We start from the raw sequence: 15,339 nt of genomic DNA, 5'->3' as shown, positions 1-15,339 counted from the left end.
GTCCCAGTCCTCCCTCCTGGAGGGAGCCCTGTGAATCTACGGGATTTGTCCATATGCTTTCCTCCACAGCTGGGACCTTTGTGGCTACCTTCCATTTACCAAGTCCTTTACTTCAGTCACCTCATTTGCTCTTCACAACTGGCTTTTGCTGAATGCGGGAAGTGGCATGGTGTCCTTTTTGTTATAGATGAGGAAATGAGGCTATCTTTTTGAACTCTTGTAGGTAACCCCAAATGTATGTTTTTGAAACAAGATTTTTCTTTTTTCTTTTCTTTCCTAGAAGAACACAAACAGAACGGGCAGGATAAGGACTCTTCCATAACAAGACTCTGAAGCCACTTCCAAACCAATGCCTGGCCACGGGACTCCACCCCAGCCAGAGGAGGGAGGGGAGTGGGCAGTGGGGGAGTCTGTTTCCTATGCCCTACCTGTGGCTCTGGCCTTTCTTCTTTTTTTAATTGACCAATTTTTAGTTTTGAGGAAAAAAGAAAAAGGCAAAAGAACGTGAATTTGAGATTTACAGAAAACAAGTACCAGTGTTTTGTTTCCGTTCTTTGATTTGCCATGTGTATACCTTCTTCCAAGTTTGGAGTCACTCATCTAGCTTCTGATGCTGCTACTGCATCATTTTGCTCCAGCCACAAGAGCAGACATTGCAAAATGTCTGTTCCTGGTTGGCCTCGTCTGAAACTCTTGAACTTGAGCACATTCAGTGCTCCTTTCCTTGGGCTCTTCCATCTTTCCCTCCCGTCCCCGCCTACCTGCCACTCTCTGGGTCCCCCCTGGCCATCAGAGGAACAGGCTCTCATACCTCCCCTCTGGACCGTGTGTTGATGGGGGAGGGGCTTTGCTGGGGAGCTGCCTGTATTTAGGGAACAGAGAGCTGGAGCGTGGGCCACGTGTCCCCATCAGGTTTCTAGGGCAGCAGAATGGCAGGAACCAGATGCAGAATTGAGAACAGGAGCATTTAATGATGGCGCTCACTCAGTACCGCTATGCAGCTTTGCAGCTCACAGACGTACTGGGTTAGGGACAGGGGCAGGAACGGACCTACAAGGTTGCAGGAAGAATGGTGTGGGGGTAGGAAAAGACATCCTCAAAAGATGGTGGGAATTGGGTAACTGTGATCATCTGAGCTTGTTAGGCCTCCATGCTACACAGTCCCTCCCAGAGCACCGTGTACAAGGGCACAAGGCCGAGGAAGTCACCGGGGGGAAGAATTCCAGGGAAAGGGGCACAAGACCTCAGGAAGCCACTCAGGAGGAGGAATGGTACCCAGGGCTGTGGACGTTCTCAAGCTGCCGTCCGGGGCTTGACAAGAGGAGAAAAGCCGGGCCAGAAGCAGGGGCTTGAGGGAAAGCTGCTGTGGAGGGTTAATTGCCACACCCCTGTTGAGAATTAATACTAGCATTGCCCACCCACCACCGTGCCCTTGGCCAGAGGCTCCCAATCCAGCACAGCCACCCAGGAAAGAATGGTAAGGCCACCACTTATGGAGAAGAGCCAGAAGGGAGAAGCCGGAGGCCTGCAGCTGCAAAACTGTTCACACTGGAGTTCTGAAAGAAACAATACCATATGCTCTAATTGGGAATTGTAATCAGGAAAGGAGTTCTCCATATAAAATAGGTGTTCTGTGCTATGAATCATGTAACTTTGTGTACAGTATAATGGAAGAGATACTAGGAGTTTTTGCTTCATCCATAAGTCAGATATGAATGCCAGTTTTGCCGCTGGACGTAAACCCTCATCCCTACCCTAAAGTTTTCCTTTTCTTTCCCATTCCCTCCAAACCCAAAGATCAGACTACTGTTAAATTTCACCATATGATTGGATTTTGCAAAGACGGGAGGCAAACGGAGTGATTTGCATCAATGGAATTGCACTGACAGTGTTTCTTAATAGGATTACTAAAGTTTTTAATATAAAATGATTTTTTTAAAAATCAGGAGTTGATATTAGGTACTAGGACATTAGTTCAGATGAATTCATTTTTATTTCTACAGTGTTAAAAGTGCACTTATATGCTGGTTTATTTCCATCTTGGGAAAAAGAGACTGCAAATTGAAGGGAAGATTGTTACTTTTTCTTTTTTAAAAAAAAAAGGTTAAGGCAGATTTTAAGACTTATAAATGTTTAAGAAATTATAAACAAGGTTAGACCCTTTGAAAAAAGTTTAGAAGATATTCTTAAAGTAAATTTTTATAGTGTTAATTTTGTAATAATTTATGTTTTACTATATTACAGAGCTAACTGACCAGAATAGTTTCAGAAACAATATGAAACTTAGGAAAGTTGAAGCAATGTTTATATTTTTAAAATGTTCTTTGAATTATGTTTTTATTGTACATTTCTTCAGACTGAAAAGTATGTACATATCTTTGTTATTTTTGCACAATTTTCGTCTTGTTCAGTTTTAGAAGTCTGTTTTTTTTTTTTAATAATTTATTTTGAGTTGTAATACTTGCAGGAGTGAAAACAACAACAAAAAATCTCAGCAACAAAATAACCCTCTGATTTACAAACTCTTACACTCAAAGAGGGAAAACAAAGGTTGAGAGATTAAGTGGCTGCTTCTGAGAAATAATGTCTCGACAGGGACTAAAGGAGCGATTCAATGGATTTTAAACATTTTAGCTCTCTACATCTTGAATTGCAAGCTGGAATAAAGAGGCTCCCCACTGAATGCTGCTTACTTGGTGAAAGACTGGCTCTGACCAAGGTGAGGACATTTCTGGAAACTGAGCAAAAAGGGAAAACCCACGGTGTTTCTTCCTTCACAGTCAGCTACAGGTTTACTTTATAATGATGTATTCAAAACTCACAGCTTGAAAAATGGAATGCAAATAAAAGGTTTTCTTTCAGTTCGTTTGGATGGAGTTCAACTGGACCAGCCTATAAAGCATTTTTGGGGGAATATCCTTTGGGTACTTCGGTTCTGCACACCCCACTCAGCCCTCTCTCCTAGCCCCTTGACTGCACACACCCCCATCTGCCTGAAGATCTTGTGACTTGTCGCCAGCCGTAGAGGCTCGAAAGCTCTGGTTGTTAAAGCGTAACGCAATGCATAGACCTGTCAGCCATAAAAAAAAAAAAAAGCGACCTGGATAACTTGTATGCCTTCTTTTGTATCAATGTACCAATTGTAAATAATGCTGATCAACCTTTGTAGAGAATAGTTTATACAGCATATTCTATTATTGCTGATTCTCAGTGAACTCTTGTTTTAAAAAAGGAAAAAAAGAAATTTTCTATTTACACCTTCTATTTTGTTATGCTGTCAGCCCATGGCACTTTAACAAAACTCTGTGGGTTTTATGTAGCTGGTCAGTCATGGGGTATATTCAATAACTGTTGTTGCACAGAGGAGAATTTGCACCTGCTCATTTGTCCTTTCCTACTACCAATTTTAGAACCTTTTCCAGAAATTTTGAAGAAAGCATGTCCAAACATTCTAAACAAATGCCACACTTGTGGAGTGGGTTTCTTTTCTACGATCCATATTTTGTAACACTAAGTATTTTCCTTCTTTGTCCCACACCTTTATGTATTAGCACTATCAGATAGAATTCATTCCATGCCTGTGATATTGTAAGCAGAATAAATGTCTAAAGTAGGTGTAAATAGTAAATTCTATGGCTTACAGTTTAAAAAGGAAAGAACAAACATGTATCTATTGATACTGCCGTGGTTCAGCACCAGGCCTGGAGACATTCTCCAGTGAGCGATTGTATTTTTTTTTTTTTTTGCTTTTTTTTTTTTTTTTGTAACATGGCTTTGTAAATAAAATAATTTATATGTTTGTAAATCAATGTCTTTGGGTTTTCATAAAATGTAGATTTAGGGTATTGTTTTTTATTCTTCTGGGTGGATGTGTCCTCAGCAGATGAGCCTTCCTGCTAGAACCCACATTTAAGGTGTAGAAGAGAGAGTTCATTCAGCAGATATTTATGGAGCATCCCATCTGTGGCTGCCTCTGAGCTAGGCACTCTGCTCAGTGATGAGAAACAGATACAGTCCCAGATGCTTTCTGAAGGCACCCAGGTAGGGGAGATGGTACATAAATACACGATGGAATGCATAATTACAGATTGTGGCAAATGGTAGAAAGATTTGAGTTCTATGATAGAGAATAACAGGAGAAACCAATGTAAAATGGACTGAGGGGGTGGTTTGCAATCAGGGAGTTCCCTCTGAGAAAGTGAGCTGAAGACGGTGTCAGGGAGATAATCCCAGGCAGAGCTGGGCCACAGTGGGAAAAGTATGGTAGGTTCTTGGAGCCTAAAGAAGACAGAACAGGGACAGAACACTGTGGACAGAACTGGGAAAGGGATGGGCAGAGCAGGAAAGGATGGACAGAAGGTGTGGCAGGGTCACGAAAGACCTCATAGTTTGGATTTATGTGCTTAGTTCAGTGGGAATCCTTTGAAGGGTTTTATGTAAGGGCATGATGTGATCTGATCTGTTGAAGGATCTCTAATTGCTGTGTAGAAAATCCATCAGAAGTTGTTGCAAGAGACCCAGTTAGACATTGTGTTCGTGTGGTTCCAGAATGGTTACAGTCTATATTTAAAAAAAAGTGAATGGATTCAAGATCCATTTTACATGTTAAATTGATGAGACATGCTTAAGAATTGGATGTGAGAGTAAGGAAAAGAATGACTCCCAGGTTTCTGGTAGAGCAGTTGTATTGGGTAGAGATGCCATTTCTTCAGAAGTAGAAAACCAGAGGAAGAACGGGGTTTAGGGAGGGGGCAAAAGAAACATTTCATGGAAATAAAGAATTATGTTTTGCATGTTTGTGTTTGTTCACGTGTGGTATTACCATGGAACCACTAAGTTGCTGTGTCAAGAAGGCATGAGATAACACATGACGGGAGCTCTCAGCAGGGGTAAGTTGGAGGCATCAATTTGGGAGTCTTTGTTACATAGATGATATTTAGAGCCGCAGGTACATGTGTGATTACATGAGAGAATGTAGGGGGAGAAGAGCAGGCATTTAGAGGTTGGGTGGGAACAGAAAAGCTCACAAAGAACCCAAAGAGGAAGCACTCACAAAGAGAAGAGAGAGAATCCAACAGGTGGTAGTTCCCTGGAAGCTAGGGCTATAGGATGTTTCATGCAAGGAAGAGTCAACTGAGTTTACTGTTGCAAAATGGAAGAGAGAGATGGTATTGAGTCTGAGGTACTACAACATGGAGGTCATTGGTGACTATTAATCTCCTAGGTCTGTCATAACAAATTGCTACAACTTGGTGGCCTAAAAGAACATGAATTCTTTCTCTCAGAGTTCTGATGACCAGAAGTTCAAAATCAAGCAGGGTTGCACTCCCTCAAAGGCTGTGGGGGAGATTCCTTCCCAGCCTCTTCTGGTTTCTAGTGATGGCTTACAATCCTTGGCATTCCTTGGCTTGTAGACTCATCACTTCCATCTCTGCCTCCTTCACATGGCTTTCTGCTCTGATTCTCCTGGGTTTCAAGTCTCCTATGGCCATTCTCTCTCTCTTTTTTTTTTTTCTTTTTCTTTTTTTTCATTTATTTTTATTAGTTGGAGACTAATTCCTTTACAATATTGTAGTGGTTTTTGCTATACATTGACATGAATCAGCCATGGATTTACATGTGTTCCCATCCCGATCCCCACCTCCCACCTCCCTCCCCATCCGATCCCTCTGGGTCTTCCCAGTGCACCAGCCCTTGTCTCATGCATCCACCCTGGGCTGGTGATCTCTTTCACCCTTGATAGTATACTTGTTTCAATGCTATTCTCTCAGTGCAGCCCCCTCCCCCTGCCCCCGGCCTTTCTCTTATAAGGACATCGGTCCATGGACTTAAGGCTCACCCTAAATCCTGGATGATACCCTCTCAAGATACTTAACATAGTTATGTCATTTTCCAAATAATTCATACTCAACAGGTTCTAAGGGTTACAACTTGGACACACAGTGACCATAGCAAAGCAGGTGTGATGAAGTGGAAGTGTCAGGAGACTGAAGGAAATTCAGTTGTGTAGCCAAGTCTTAAGAAGGTTAGAAGGCACAAGAGAGTGTTTAGATTTTGTTTCTTTTTGTTTCTTGTGATTTTCAAGGGAGAAGTGTCCAACTTGTGATTCATATGCTGCTGAGGCTGGGACAATAGAAGGGAGAGGTTGAAGAAGCAGAAAAAAGGGGTGATTTTTTTTTATGTGGAGCATTTTCCAAAGTCATGGAATTTGTTACAATACTGCTTGTTTCTAGTTTTTGTTTTTTGACCACAAGGCATGTGGGATTCCAGCTCCCCAAAAGGGGGTCAAATCCACACCCCCTTCATTGGAAGGTGAAGTCTTAACCACTGAACCGCCAGGGAAGTCCCAATTTTTTTTAAAGGGAAGTGTTTAAAAAGGCAAGAGGAAAGTGAATTTGAACATATGTGAAGGTATTGGCTTTTGTGGTGCATAAAGATCAGCCGAGGCATATTAAAAATGTTAAGAGCTTATCTGTGCAAAAATGAGACTCAAGTCAGGCAGTGCCAAATCAGAAGTGGTTAGGAGCTCCACCAACAGGAGCTGGGGAGAGATTTTTATAAAGGGTGGAAGGAAAGTTTTGATTGACTCTAACTTAAAGCCTTGTTGGTTGGTTGTGATTGATTGTCCCTAGCGTTTTGATTTTGTAACCTTGAGACACTTACAGACTTAGGTTCTGGTTTGCTTACATAGGCCCCTAGGGCATTAGAGCATCTCAGTCTAATGGCCTCTTTGTTTAATTAATTTAACAGTAGTCAGGGGGACACTTCCTCCAGGGAAAAGGGGAAGAAGTCAGCTTCTAGATTCACTGCTGGCAAGATGAGAGACTCCCCATCTGATGGCTTCCCCTTTCTCAATGACCATGGGCAAGCCAGGTGTGCCTGAGATCTCAAAAGAAGTTTGAGAAGAGTAAAGAGAGAATGAAATAGTTACTAATGAAACTGGATTGCCACACAGTGTTGACAGCATATTTATGATACCTGATCAAAGCACAGCCCTAACATGGAGATGACGGTCTTGGAGAGTTGTCTGAGCACACCAAGGGCAGAGCAAAAGGCCCCTTGGAGTCAACACTCTCAGGCCAACCATGGCACGTTTCTTGTTTTGCCTCAGGCTAAAGTATGGATATTTTTACTATTGTACAGAACAGGGAAAAAACAGAGGAAGCCCGTTGACATTGCACAAAAAGGTATAATTGAATTATCCATAGCCACGAAATGTCAGTGTAGTGCATCTAGCACCATAGACATCATTTATTCCTTGGTTCTGAGCTTTGTGACTGGCTATCCATCACTGATCTGGCCTGGGTGATTTCTAACTTCATACTGAAAGAAGCCTAGACATCCTGGAACTCTGAGAAGCCTCTCTCAAAGTTAATCATAAGCTTGGAGAATCAATGTGACAACAGGAAGTAATCTTTTTAAAATTTATTTATTTGACTGCTTTGGGTCTTGCATCATGTAGGAGCTTTCGTTGCAGTGTGCGCTCTACAGTGTGCAGGCTCCTAGTTGTGTCCTGCAGGCTTCAGTAGTTCCGGTGCTCGGGCTTAGTTGCTCTGTGGATGTGGGATCTTAGTTCCCCAACCAGGAATGGAACTAGTGTCCATGCCTTGCAAGACAGAGTCTCAACCACTGGGCCACCAGGGAAGTCCTGGAAGTAATCTTGAAGACCCTCTAATGCAAGGGAGGAAACTGAGACACAGGTCAAATGAAGTATCAAGAGCACATAGCTGGGCTGACGGGCAAGCCTCTCCTCTCTTCAGTCTGGTTCTCTTTCCATTGTTCCTTGCCTCCTGTAGAAATAAACACCTACAGACGTTTCTTCCTAAGCCACTGTAGATATTTCCATAAAGGTATTTTATCATTCTGTGTATCTCCTAGTTGGTTAACTCAGGTCTCTGGAATTTTACAATACTATAGTATTTTTTCTCCTTTTTGATTTTTCCCATTAGTCAATAACTACTTGCCTAGTGGATTATGTCTTGTTTTCTGATCTGGGACTATTCCAGAACATCAGGTTTAAGGTATCCATTGTCACTGAGCGAAGTTCCCAGGAATGTATTTCAATAAGTTTATTTTCTCTTCATTACATCTTCATAAGTCATTCAACTCAAAAAGTAAATGAGGCAGATGTAAAGAAGCTGAACGCCTCTAACACCCAGTCAGTCCCAGACAAGTCTGAATTATTGCAGAATCATGCTGGAAGCCAGTAGTTCAGAGGTGCTGCATTCGTTGTGACGATTAAAATCACAAATCTGATTCTAAGGTCACTAACACTCAAAAAGGTCTCTCAATTTTAAAAAATTCTGTAACTTTTTTGGGTAGCACCTTTTGCCTTTAAACAGTTCAGCAAATTTTTAATCAAAGCAGCCGCAGCCTCACAAAAGCGTTTGCCTCTTCAGCTGCCTGGGCTGGCTGCTTGCTGGGAAGCTGCTGTGACGACAGTAGGAGCTCATGTGCTCTGTGTTCGGGTTTTCGTTTTCTCTCCACCCACTTCACTTCCCTGTTGGATTTCCTAGCGGGTCTTATCACTAACCCCTTCCTCTAGCCCCCATCCCAGGTCTGTCCAGTGTTCCTGAATAATCCAGATACAGTGTAGGCGGACGCAGGGAGAGGGTAACATTTCTGGCACATTGTTGGAATAGGGTGAAGGCAGAGCCTCATCAAAGTGAAGAAAACAGAGAGGAAAACATGATTCTGGAGCTTTTCCTTTGGAAAGAAGAAGATGCATGGTTTTGTTTTAGTTTGCAGTTTTTACAAGTTTTTTCTGTCCAGCCCAATAAACCGAGAAGGTTTGGATCCGGACTAGACGCACAGCACTGTGCCTGACTGACTGCTGGGGGACACACTGGAGAGGGTACCTCCCGCGGGGCCCCCCTTCAACACTTGGAGGATGTTCCCGCCAGGTCCGTGCTGAGCCCAGCATTGTTCAACATTTTAATTAATGAATTGGCATTCAAAGTAACCTTGGTGAATTAAAGACATGAATACAAACAGACAGATTTATAGAATAGATGTTACTTTTGGGGGCACAGGGGAAGATTCTGATGCTAGAGATGTTCTGTATCTTGACCTGAATATAATCATGGGTGAAATATTTATCAGGTTGTGTACTTAAGATTTGTTCATTTTACCATGCACTAAGATGTAAAACTTTACACACAGAAAAGGTAAAGGACAAACTTGGAGTGATAATTGACTTTGCAGAAAGAGGAAAGTTAGCAGGTGGTTTGAGGAAAATACTAATAAGAAGCCCATTTTCTCCCCAGATCCCCCAGAGGCAGTGGGCACCTCAGAGGAGGGGCGCACAGTCAGTTGAAAATAGGGAAGAGGGGCTTGAAGTCTCACATGAGGTTGTCACACCCCTCAAGCCCCCTTTACCTCCCACATGCAGCCAAGTGGCTATTTTCTCTCCACTCCCAGCAGGAGACTAGAGGGTTATCTTCTGGAAAAACTGAATTGGAAGCCAAGATTCAAGATCCACAGAGACCAGTCCAGCAGAGAAAGTTGTCTTGGGGTAGGATAGGGGATGAAATGAGGCAGAAGATTGTCTCTTCTCTTCACAAATTGTAAAATTTTAGTTTGTGACAAAATTGTGTGTGTGTGTGTGTGTGTGTGTGTGTGTGTGTGTGTGTGTTGCTTTGATATTTTTAAATTTTAGGTAAGTATATTGTCAGGACGCCTACACAATGATGAAATGCATGGGAGCCATTAGATGATCTCACTGTTGTGGGTCCAGAGTACAGTGTTTGGCTCTGGGCTTGGCAGCTTATAAACACTGGAATCAGGACCAGAGCAAAGCGGTCAAAGTAATCAAATATAGTTGATGGCAGTGAATAGTTGTGGAATACACTGTCCTAGAGGTGACCGAAAATAGAATGCCTGGGATGGCTTTAAAAACAATTCTCCTTCACAGAGGGACTTTCCCAAAGGCGATCTTGTGCTGGTAGAGTTTGGCGTGGATTACCATGTGGGTTACATTGACATGCTGGTGCTCTTTCATTCAAAAAACATCTATATCTCATGTTTCCTTGGACTTCAAATTTATCTGTAGGATCCTCTTAGAAGACTGTGTTATTCAGTGTTGTTTGGATCCTAAAACAGTAGCAAGCATACTGTTGGCATACAATAGATGTTTGCTGAGTTAAGTGCTGGAGTGGTGTGCTGATGGTAAATGTTGAACATCCAGCTTTAGGGGTGGCAGGGGAAGCATTTGCTGATTTCTGTGGTGTTAACACACCCACTATGAGTGAATTCAAGCTACCAGCATGACCTCTCTGAATGCAGAAGGGGAAAACGAGTGCATATGAACCCTCGTGAGCCTGGGCAAGCCAGCTCTAGCGTACAGTGACTTTGGCCAATGCAGAAGACTTACTCATGACCAGCAATACTATATCAATTCACATTAAACTACAAGAAATAATCTAATCCGTTAGTCAGGCCAACAAGGAGAATTTGCTATCAGTTGGAAATAACCAACATTCAAATCAACAATTTCTTACCATTTTTAAGTTTTGTTTTAAACTTATTCCTGCTTAAAAAGAGCACTGAGGCAAAGTGGATGCCTTAGTTTCCAAAATAACATCCAAGCAATTGTCTGTCTTGTATGAGCAATCCCCACTCTGTGGGCTGTGCTCCAAATGTTTCATTTGGAACCTAATATTTTCCTCCACTTAAATGTAAAATCAAGGGTGATTAGGTTGCAGGACAGTCCACAAAAGCCCATAGCTTCCACAATGCACCTGAAGTCTGATGTCAGGTCAGGGGTGTTATTTTGAGAAATGTGTCCTCAGTTCCAACTGGGGAAGACAGGATTGTATGCCGCCTGGCTGCTATCCCAGCCATGAGAGACCTCTTCCTGCCGCCCTGCCATCTGCCAACTGCCAGGAGAGTAAAGACTTCTGGCCTGTACCCTGAACAGACTTACAGCTCTAGGCCATACCTGCACTGCGCTGATATCAAGAAAACAGCTAGAAGGACAGAATTCCCCTGACGGTGGTGGTGGTGGTAATGGTGGTGGTGGGAGGGGGAGGAGTGGTGAACTAATAATATTACTGATTATGTGTTCCACATCTTTTCTCATTTAGTCCTTGCAATAATTCTATGAGGTTTGTAAGATTATTATCCCATTTCACAGATGAGAAAACTACAGTTTAGAGAGGTCAAGTAATTTGATCAAAATCACACAGTTAGTAAATGAGGAAGCCTCTTGGTAAAGGGTCCTTCACTCCCCAAGTAAGCTGTATAAACAGATCCTCTGAGGTCATCCTTCATACAAATAATTTAGAAGCTCAAAGAATGTTGTTCCTAACTTCTGTTCTGGGCCTCAATTTGATGGACCTAATGAAAGCATAAAAAGAGCTAGTTGGTGTTTGGGGGGCTAAATTTAGGCTTAGGGTATAATATGACATTTGGAAATGCAGAAGTAGCCTCCCAAATGAAACGGAACAGAAAAAGGAAGACTTTGGGTAAAAACTGGTGAGATCTGAATGAGGTCTCTATCTGAGTGAACAGTATTGTATCAGTGCTAATGTCCTTGTTTAACAAAGACAATGTTCTAAGGTTATATAAGATATTATCATTGCGAGGAGCTGCAGGAGGATACACTGGAACTCTTTGTACTACTTTGCAACTTCTTGTGAATCTTAACTATTTCAGAGTTTGAAAAAATGCTTTTGATGAAGTACCGTACAGGGTATACTAAAGCACCAGTTATCCCAACCTGCTCCTGGGACCCTTCATACCGTGGCCACGCTGTTGATACCTTCTACATTTTCATGTTTTGCAAAATGACTTTACTGTTTCAAGATGTTTCTAGCATTTTTGCTCTTTTTTAGGTCATTGAAGAAGGAGGAAAGCTCCTGAGTAGATAATTGAGGCACTATCACAGATAACTGAGCATTACCATTTCACAAAGACTGTAAGTTTGAGACCTGAGTTCCACAGAACCCTGTTTACCTGTTAAATCACAGTTGTGAAGCTAAAACAGGCACCTGTGTTTGTCCCACCTGATGCAAAGATTAATCTGATGTCACTACTAGACCATGTTCTGGTGGGTTTTTTTTAAAACTCTAAAAATGCAGCTCACCAATAAAGCAACTTGGTGAAAATGAAATTATCAGGTTCTAAATTATGTTTCCCTTAATATTTGCATAAAAATGTTAAATGCATAGTAGATACACCTTTAGTTCCTCCTACATTGACACACAGAACCAAGAATCGATAGCTTTTTTAAAGCTGCAACACAGAATCTGAAAGGTTAACCAAAAAAAAAAAAAAAAAAAAAACCACTTCTAATAGGAAATGAAGTAGCAACTCCTGTGGACATAGGTTGTAGACTATATTTAGTCCTGATTTCCGCCTTCTCATTTTAACAGCACTATTAAGATAATAATAGCAAACACTCATGTAGCTCTTCCTACATGCCTGGCATCATTTTTATAAAAGCTTTACATATATTAACTCGCTCCTGAAGACATCTTCTGTGAGGTAGATATACTGTCTCCATCCTGTCCTTGGGGAAACTGAGGCAGAGAATTTAGGTGTTTGGCTCAAGACCAAAACTGGGTTTTAAAGTGAGGCATTCTGGCTCCAGGGATCCCCTGCAGGACACTGCCTCACCACACACATGCTCAGAAAGTGGGTTTCATATGTTTTCTACCTTTTCTTTAACAGCAATCAAAACTCCTAGATGAGACATCTATAACTTGTCCCTGGTTGATACTGAAAATGGACAGGAGTTAGCCCAGAGTCTGCCCTGGCCACTCATGTCCCCACACTATCCCTTTTATATATACGCTCCCCCAAACCGACACACTAGCCCTGAGCTTTAAGTCCAAGTTTACAGGCAGGTTGACAAGTCCATCCGCAACACCAAAGCCCAAGTTCTTTATGTTAATGGCTCATAAATGGAGTGACCACATATTAAGTTGACCCGGGACATTCCCAGTTTTATGGTTGAAAGCTTCATGGCCATGGACCTCCCCACACACATAGTTCTGGGCAAACCAGGACAGTTAGTTGGTCATTGTGTGCTCTAGAAGCACTTGGGAAACTATTAAAAAAGTTATGATGCCTGGGGTAGCCCTCCACCCTTTGCTCTGGTCCCCAAAGCAATTATATCAGTCTCTGGGGGGTGAGGGAGAAGACACTGTATTTTTTAATGACTCCCTAGGAGTTTCTAGCGTTCTGGGTTGGTAGGGGATGTGGGACTCTACCAAGCATGAGCTGGCAGTGTCGAGGCTCTCAGGACTCCTGATCAACATTTTCCAGACCTTTAGCTCAATTCTCACCAGCTGTGTAATGTGGGGTCTCAGTCCTGACTGTCCACTAGGATCTTTAATAACAAGAGGAGCCTTTAATAACAAGCAATTCAGGAATATAAAATAGCACAGCCACTTTGAGTAAACACTTTGGCAGTTTCTTAAAAAGGTAAACATACACCTACCATATGAACCACTCATCACACTCTTAGCTATTTACTCAAGAGAAATGAAATCCTCTGTTCACACAAAGATCTGTCCATGAATAGCCATTGCAGCTTTATTTGTAATAACTCCAAACTGAATGGAACCCAAATGTTCATCCACAGGTGAACAGATAAACAAATTGTAATATACGCATCCTGTGGAATCTTACTCAGAAATGAAGAGGAATGAAATATTTATACATGCAACAACATGGGTGAATGAAAGACCAAAAAAAAAAATAATAATATATACTGTATGATTCTATTTATATAAAATTCTAGAAAATGTAACCTACAGATAGCAGGTCAGTGATTGCCTGGCAATAGGGGGTGGGGACAGGATTAAGAAGGGGTGATAGGAAGGAACTAGAAAGGGACACAGGTAACTTTGGGGGTTGATAGCTATGTTCCTTATCTTGATGATGGTGATTTCATGATACATACATACATCAAAATTTATCCAAGAGTATACCTTAAATATGTACAGTTAATCATGTTAATTATACCTCAATAAAGCTATTCAAATCAGCAACAACAAAACCACCATTATTCAGGCCCTATCCCAGTAGATTCAATCTCCTGGACATGGAATGGAGCCCAAGCCTCAGTACTTTTTAAAGGACTATCAGTAGTTTCAAAGGTAGTTCAAATATGCAATCCTGGTTGAAAACCACTGCCTTGATGCCTGCCACTGGCATTACTGCCCCAAACCACTAAAAGGGTTTAATAATAATAAGGAGATGGAGGACAAATAGTTCAACAAGTATGAGGATGATGATTCAGTTCAGTTCAGGTCAGTTCAGTCGCTCAGTTGTGTCCGACACTTTGTGACCCCATGAATCACAGCACGCCAGGTCTCCCTGTCCATCACCAACTCCCGGAGTTTACTGAGACTCATGTCCATTGAGTCGGTGATGCCATCCAGCCATCTCATCCTCTGTCGTCCCCTTCTCCTGCCCCCAGTCCTTCCCAGCATCAGGGTCTTTTCCAATGAGTCAACTCTTTGGAGGAGAATGATTAAAGCAGCAAGAATTGGCTTGAGATGACATCGACAGAGAACAGCTGACTCCACTAGGTGGCGTCTGGACACTTCTCTTTAGCATGAGTCCAGGGGAATTGAAGATTTGGGGCAGAGCTGCCTGAAGTATGTTAAGGGAGCAAGCCCTGAGCACACAAAAGCACCCAAAATTGTTGGAACAGAAAATTATCAGTGACTTGGGAAGACATCAGGAGGTCAAGTGTCATTTGAAGTTCTAGTGTCATTTGAGGGTCAAAGAGCATGACTGTTTATTCAGGGACTGAATAACTTCTGAAGAGTAAGTAAATGAAATTCTCAAGGACGTCATATATGTTGCGCTTGGAGCACAGAGCAGAATCCCTCTGTCCAGGACACCAACATGGAGTCCTGAGTAGATTTTTTTTAATGTATTAAGTACATATAAGGTATAAAACAATCATAATCCATTGAGTACCTGTGTACCCACAACTCAGGTAAAGAAAATTACCCTTCTCTTCCGCAGGATATTGCTTCACAAACCCATTCCCTTTCCTCTTACCTCCAAGGCAAATAATATGCTGAATTTGTGTGTATTCCTTTGTATTTCTTAATTCCCTTAATTCCATTGTATTTCTTAATAGGTTTCCTACATAGGCTTGAATCTGTAAACAATACATTGTTTTGTGTGTTTTTTAACTTTATATAAATTGACTCATACAGTTTATATTCTTGAGACGATATTATGTTTTTGAGATTCATCCATTTTGTTGCCAGTAGCTACAATCCATTCCTTCAAAGCTTTATAGTATTCCATTGTGACTCTATCAGTTTTTTTAATCCATTCTACTTTTGATAACCTTTGAGCTGCTATGTCTTC

At 41.8% G+C, this 15,339-nt stretch overlaps 1 protein-coding gene across 4 annotated transcripts in view; it reads left to right on the top strand.

Moving 5' to 3' along the window:
• ATXN7L1 (ataxin 7 like 1) overlaps window positions 1–3,767 on the top strand; it is a 255,518-nt gene extending 251,751 nt beyond the window's left edge. For 3 of the 4 annotated variants that reach the window (XM_065939242.1, XM_065939245.1, XM_065939244.1), the window contains one exon: window positions 281–3,767. In XM_065939242.1, coding sequence (XP_065795314.1) covers window positions 281–322 — 42 coding nt within the window. In that variant the 3' untranslated portion in view covers window positions 323–3,767. The remainder of the gene's footprint in view (window positions 1–280) is intronic. The other variant, XM_065939243.1, reaches the window with a different exon arrangement.
• The last annotated feature ends 11,572 nt before the right edge of the window (window positions 3,768–15,339 follow it).

The sequence above is a fragment of the Muntiacus reevesi genome, chromosome 6 (genome assembly GCF_963930625.1).
Source record: "Muntiacus reevesi chromosome 6, mMunRee1.1, whole genome shotgun sequence".
In the NCBI taxonomy this organism is placed as follows: domain Eukaryota; kingdom Metazoa; phylum Chordata; class Mammalia; order Artiodactyla; family Cervidae; genus Muntiacus; species Muntiacus reevesi.
This window is presented reverse-complemented; position numbering and strand designations above follow the sequence as displayed.